Source organism: Nylanderia fulva, unplaced genomic scaffold (assembly GCF_048542155.1).
Source record: "Nylanderia fulva isolate GAGA-0341 unplaced genomic scaffold, ASM4854215v1 Scaffold12, whole genome shotgun sequence".
In the NCBI taxonomy this organism is placed as follows: domain Eukaryota; kingdom Metazoa; phylum Arthropoda; class Insecta; order Hymenoptera; family Formicidae; genus Nylanderia; species Nylanderia fulva.
This window is the reverse complement of record NW_028189409.1, coordinates 348228-355133: the sequence shown is the minus strand read 5'-3', so window position 1 is coordinate 355133 and position 6906 is coordinate 348228. Positions and strand designations below refer to the sequence as shown.

Sequence of the window (6906 nt, the reverse complement as noted above, 5' to 3'; positions counted from 1 at the left end):
AGACAGTAATGGACCGGTAATGCACGCCATCCTACGTGAAACTCGGATTATAACAGCTAATCGTTTGTTAATTAGTGAACATCACAGAGCAACTCAAATATAATTTAGAACAGCCAGGATATAACATAAAAGTATTTCATCTAATTCTCTCAAGGAACTAAAATTTTATTTGTAATTCTATATATATAATACACATACACATTACCAGTAAAATGATTAAATTTTTGTCGCAAGATAATTCTTTATTATTATAAAAATTATTTATTAAAAGATGTTCATAAAAGGTTAATATGCAGAATATAAGGTATATATTCCTTTTGTCTAGAATACAATCGAAACGTAATGTGTTTTAATGTGATAAAATTGTGTCATAAAAATGTGTGATAATATTTTTTGGAATGCAATTATATTATTGTCATTATTAATTAATTGTCATTAACGTGCTATAATAGTAATGTAAACATATATGATGATATGAATAAAACGTATTTAATACTTATCTATACGTATAATATCCGCTCTTTTGTTACATTACTATATATTTCTGTAGAAAATTATATATATGTTATTTGAGAACAAACCGGCGAATTATGTGTCGGAATTGATAATGACAATTTATTTGCGTTTTCTGCATATTGATCCTATATATATATAGATCGGAATAAAGCATAATGCCAATCGTGTGAACTGAACTTTGTGTAGAATTCTTAAGCCTAAAGAGATTATATCCATGTTAGACAGTAAGCAAAATCTTATGTTTTGTATTATTAACTAAATATTTTGCAATTATGGTTTATGTGTTAATAACATATCGAGCGTTGTGTGGCACAATTTAGTATATTCAATTTATGTATAATATAATTTATTTTTTATACTCTCTTATTTCTAATAAATATTTTTTTTTTTATTTTATCCAAATTAAAATTATACGCAACTGACACGAAGCCGAGTGTGACAATTCACACGATCGGCCGATGTTACGACCCGCACATGTTGGCTACAATATTTTGTGTGACCGATGCGTGGAAAAGGAGCCCTTTCTAAAATCCCATCATGTGCGGAAAAGGCGACTTTTCGCGCGCTGGTTGCACAAAATATACATATAAAAATATAATTTAATAAATATACAATTTAAAATAAAAAAGTTTAAATCGTATATGTAAAAAGCAAATTTGATATAAATATATGTATATAAATAGCAAATATCTTTTTTCTTTTTGACAAAAACGAAATAATCACCAATATATTTAACGCTTTGTAATTATTATTACATAATGCTATAGAATGAAACGTTGTTAATATTTAATAACAAATTATCCAACTCCTAAAATTATGCATATCACACAATTTTACTAAATAATAATTTTATAATTTATGAAACCTATGAAAATTATTTATAAACGAAGAATTACGAAATTATAAATAGACAACTCAATTCAAGTAATAAAACAAATATTATTGTACATGCTTTAAATGATCATCTCTTTCTGAGAAGTCTCCCCGATTACGAGTAGAATTAGTTTTAACGTAACGAGTCACCATGTACCGAATAATTTACGCAAGCTGTGCAAATTTAACTTACTTGCTGTTTTATGTATTTGGCACACGTTTTCTTGATGTTTTTACAGTCGCATACGCCTTTATAATTAGAACGCTCACACTAAGACATGCATAGTTCGCATTCGTTATATTCGTCCGGCACTGGATTTTCGTTCACGGGGAAAAACATCTTAACTTCTTCTTTTTCCGTGGGACTTTGCGGTTTTATCACTTCTTCTTCTTCTACTTCTATTTTCTTTTCTCTTTCATGTTCCTCCTCTTCATTCTCATCGCAACAAGGTGTTACGACTTCATCTATTGGTCTTGAGTCCGGTCTTGATGTCTTTCGTTTTTCTCTGTTTTCTGATCGATTCACTGGTGCATCAGGTGAGGTTACAGATACATTGGGTTTTCTACTAATGTGATGTTCCGGTTCTTCTTCTTTTTTATCTTCTTTATCATCTTCTTTTTTATCTTCTTTTTTAGCGGAAACAGCTTCTTGCTCGGGGTAGCAATTGCTAAATTTGTTTACTGCTAGCTTAGTACTGTTGAACAACTCCTTGTGAATTTGGCATATGATCAGCTTATCGCGAGGCGAGTCCAAGAACGTGGTGAGAAGGTCGTTCGACAGTTGCTTCACCAAGAATTTCATCTTCCAATCCTCGCAGTGGCAACCCAGGTTCGTTGCAAGCAACATTCTCAGAGCGTAACAATTAACCTCCATGTTGACCGACAACTCCACATTGCACAGTTTCAAACAGTTGCTCATGATAACCCACGCCTGGCTCTTATCATTGTCGGACTGAAGCTTACAGTCCACTTTCGGGTATCGGGGATACAGGAATGGATCCCGCTCGTGTTTGGACTCGGTCTCCGCTTCGGAGTTGCAGATCAGAGCGCAGGCGTCCACCACGAGAGGCTGCGGCACGCTCGCGACACGGCCCACCAGGCACGCCAGCAGGAACATCCAGCAGAATGTAGGGGTCATCTGTAAATGATGACTAATCAATATACCGAAAGGGGATGTAAGATTTCGCGTGCCGAGCGCGTCAGAAGGGATCGGCGCAACGACGAATTCCTCGAGTCTCACCGCACTCCCGCGTATATACTCGGGAAGGACGAGACAGGATTATATGTAGGCTTCGAACTGCACAGGCTAAAGATAGAACCGGGAGGAAGAAACTATTTCGCGACGATTCTCGATATAACTCTAATCGCACAATATATCTCAAAGATATTCAGAGGATGTCCAGAGGACATTCGAACATCCTTAGAATGTTCTCGGAATGTTCCGAAATAAATTGAATTGTTCAAGTTTAATTGAATTTTAATTTTATATTTAAAATTGATTAAAAAAATATTAAATTTCAATTTAATTCCTCAGGATATTCTCTGAATGTTCCGAATGTTTTCTGGATATTCTTTGAATATCCTTTGAATATCTTTGGGATATGCTGTGTTAAAAAATTAATTGTAATTTTTTAATCGAATTTTATTTTATATATAGAGCGCCCGGACTTCCGCAAAGGTTATTATAATAGGGAATAATTTTGAATTTTTACTTACTTTGAAAAGAAGAGGAAGACACATTTTTCTTCGAAATATAAAGCCTTTGTTTGCAGGAGAATTTTATAGCGATGTTGAAAAAATTCACTGTAATAATTCTATCAGTTTTGATTTCACTTTCAAAATTTCGGCGAATGTGACTTTTTTCCACACTTCACATCGATGTCTCAAACGCAAGTATCCTTTCCGGCACGCAGGCTGATGGTTTTATAGCTTTGTTTTAAGTAGAGCCGTCTTTAACGTCGGCAGAACCCGACGCAATTATATATTTAGCATTTTCTTTTTATTTTTACCTGTAAGGATTTATTTCTCTTGTGCATATATTCTTCAACGAGCAAAAGGAAAGAAATTTTATTGTTTTTAATTAAAATTCAACAGTTTAGTTTGTTTCTTCTACATGCTAACCATAAGTACTGAATATTAAAAAGAATTCATTAAAGATAATTATATTAAAATATACCTATACATAAAAGTTTGTTTTCTCTTTTATAATTATACAAATAATATAGCTGACTCCTAGGTTCTTGTTTATTTATTTAAAATTGTATAAATTAAAATTATTTGAACGAATCTATTTGAAATTTTTTAACAGTAAATGTATATTTTTTCGTAATAAAATGTTAATAACATTTTGAAGATAATGATTATAATATTCAATTTTGTATATTTATTGAAAATATTAATAGGAATTATATAATAGATACAATAGAAAAATAGAGATTAACAGATGCAAAAGAGGTATTATCAAATAATCAAAAAAGAGATTTTCAAATAAAAAAATTGATATAAGTATGTATAAAATTTATTTATTTTATTATAGAAGAAAAATATCAGTTTCTGAGCTTGGCGCCCTCAAGTTGACGCCTAATGCAAAAATATCTTTCGTACAGTCCTAAAACCATTGCCAATTCGACCCAACAAAATCATAACAAGTACTGTTATTGCGTGCTATCAGAAAAAAAAAAGAATATAAATATGATGTTTTCTAAGTCGGACAATAGAGCCAAATAACGAAAAATTAATTATTCGGAACTGTATCTCAATTTGAGATCCCACAGTTACATATATAAATTAATTTCGAAACTTACATATGGAGAAGTATGCGCGAAAAATAATGTACGTGTACTTGAGAATTTATCAATCAATATAATACTGTTAATGATTTCATAAAAATAATTTACAATGGTTTCAGTTAAAATAATAGAACATTATTTAAATATTAATTGTATTATATCTTTTGTAATTGTAATGTTATCATACTTTTGTGTATATTGTGGTTATCTGTTCTTTTCAGCTGAACTGGCTGCACTATAATTCAAAGTTAATCTCTTTCCTTCTAATGTGGAATAAGAAATATAAACTCTTACAGTACGAAAATTTGCTTTTTTATATTAAAAATAATCCGGTAAAATTTTCGCGTTAAATATTTAACACAATGTGTTAATGTAATTGCTATTGTGTTAATTTTACTTAAATGTAAAGTTATTAAAACAACTGAAAAAAGATAAAAAATACAACACAATATTAGTGCAATTATTTTTAATTTTACACAATAAATAGTATGTTGTTTTATTAGTGACAAAATTTATATTTTAAAATTTGAAGAAAAAAATATTGATTTTTTATTTTATAGTATAAGTTGAGATGATAAAATCTAAAATTAATATATTTTCAGTTAATTTTTACATTAAAACTCTATGTTAATTTTACACAAAATTTGTTTCAAATTACTTGTTTTGTGTTAAAATATTAATACGGTATTTGTATTTTTATTTAACATATCCATATTATGTTAAATTAACAAAATTTCTGTAGACCATTTGGAACATGTTATATATGTTATATTTAATACAAATTTTTTAACTGTGGCTGAATTGGTATTATTATTGGTATTAGTTTGTCTAAAAAAAGCAGACCAAATACGGTCAATTTTGTTAAAAACATTTGACTATCATAACATTGTGCAACGATTGAATCATGATATTTTGTTGCTAATTAATTGCTCTAAGGTTATGACTTTATTACTTCATCTTTAACCTCTGAAACTACTTCCAATTACTTTTATATCAGCACAGTAAAAACTAAATAAATTCATTGAATACCTCGATGGATAAAAATTGAAAGAAATTAATTCCTCAAATTCAACAACGATCGAAAACGGACAAGAAAATTATAAGACGATAATCGGCGAATATTACATGAATTACGCCTCTCGAGTTCATCAGTAAAGAATATGACTCGTACACAGCGAGATATCTCCATCGACAAAATCGCTGTGTTTTCTGTCCGTAAAATGTACATAAATACATCAATGTTCTTAATTCGTTAATTCGCTTTTTCGAGGAAGCGACGAAATCGTCGGAAGCGCGCGCGGATAATGACAGGGTGCTGAGAGCCGCCAAGGTTGCACGTATAAATATCTCGCGCCGAGTCGAGATAATGATTCCGGACGCGTGTTGGTCCGCACCATAAATCCTGCACCCATTTACGGGACAGATGCGCCCCGATAACTCGGGCGCGGCTTCACGTCCGCGTCCCTCTCGAATCTGTGATCTTAGCGTGAGCCGAGACCAATGATTATTAACGTTAAAAGAACGCTGCGGTTAAAAGGCGGCTGTGCGGAGAGAAACAGAGCGCGTTACGACCAGGGGTTAAATCATTTTTACGAGATGTCAGACGGCAGGGAGAATAGGAAGTACGCCTCGAGCTGATTTTATAAGCGAGGGTGGAGACGTTCGATTTGTCGATTACGCGATAAGGTGTCTATATTAAATCTATTTTCGAAAATAACATGATGGATATGCTATACATAAGGAATTTCGATTAAATTTCGACGTTTTGGCAATCAGTCAAAAGCCACTGTTTTATTATTTATTTTTTTACTATAATAACTCAAGCAATTGTTTTTTGTAATGCCAGTCACGGAACATCGATTTTCGATTGCTGTTTAAGAGGATCTCTCAGCGAATGAACTCCACCAAAATAGTAGTGCCCTCATTTTGGAATTAAAAATATCGTAATTATCGAGTGATTTTCGAAGAATAATTACTGATATTTTGAATTTCACATTATAAATCATCCAAATCAAACATGTATTAGAAATCCATGTATACATGGAATCACTTTTTGCTACATTTAATACTATTATAGGTTTGAATGTAAATATATATTGCTGTTTTTCTTTACTATATCTGCAATGCACGCACACATACGTACGAATCGTAATACAAACTATACTTGTATATTAGACTTCTAATCTAGATTTAGAGGATAATAGTGCTTTCTTTCGTGTATCTTAATTTCCCAGGAAACTTATTGTGTTCATATTAATATAAAATGTATATTTTTGACATGAAGCACATAATGTGATAAGTTGACAGCTCGTCTGTCATTCGAGACGTCATATCGAGATAGAAGAAGATAAGAAAAAAATGTAATTTCGTAATTATTTTTCACACATTTTTCATATAAAATTAAATTTCCCTGGGATCTTTGATGTATGTAGGTATTGCAATCGTAGAGCATTTTTAATTTTATCAAATTAATGTAACAAAAGACTAGAAGTACGAAAAGATTTTCGATTGCTGTTTAGCATGCGAAAAGTGTCTTATTTCTCAACGATTCAATGTTTGCCTTACACTTTACCGCACAATTTATAAAATAGTTAATTATTAATTAATATTATCGTTCAATAAATAAATACTCTTCTTATTTTATGCAATTTTGTTTTTACGCTGTAACTTTAAAACAATTGACTTTAGGGCACATGTGTATTAAGTCTTTTCGACTTAGAATGACACT

At 31.2% G+C, this 6906-nt stretch overlaps 1 protein-coding gene across 1 annotated transcript; it reads right to left on the bottom strand.

The window, feature by feature from the left end:
• Nucleotides 1-200: 200 nt before the first annotated feature.
• Nucleotides 201-3293, bottom strand: LOC114933220 (uncharacterized). The gene is made up of 2 exons (XM_029305698.2): nucleotides 3106-3293; nucleotides 201-2527 (listed from the first exon to the last, which is right to left on the bottom strand). Exons 1-2 carry the CDS (start codon nucleotides 3127-3129, stop codon nucleotides 1661-1663), a joined length of 891 nt encoding a protein of 296 aa, XP_029161531.1. The 5' UTR covers nucleotides 3130-3293; the 3' UTR covers nucleotides 201-1660.
• Between the last annotated feature and the right edge of the window lie 3613 nt (nucleotides 3294-6906).

Excerpts from the sequence above, each read along its gene's own strand:
- LOC114933220 (XM_029305698.2), bottom strand. The coding sequence starts at position 3,129 with ATGTGTCTTCCTCTTCTTTTCAAA. Across the intron at positions 2,528-3,105 it reads GTCTTCCTCTTCTTTTCAAA|ATGACCCCTACATTCTGCTG; the intron begins GTAAGTAAAAAT and ends CATCATTTACAG.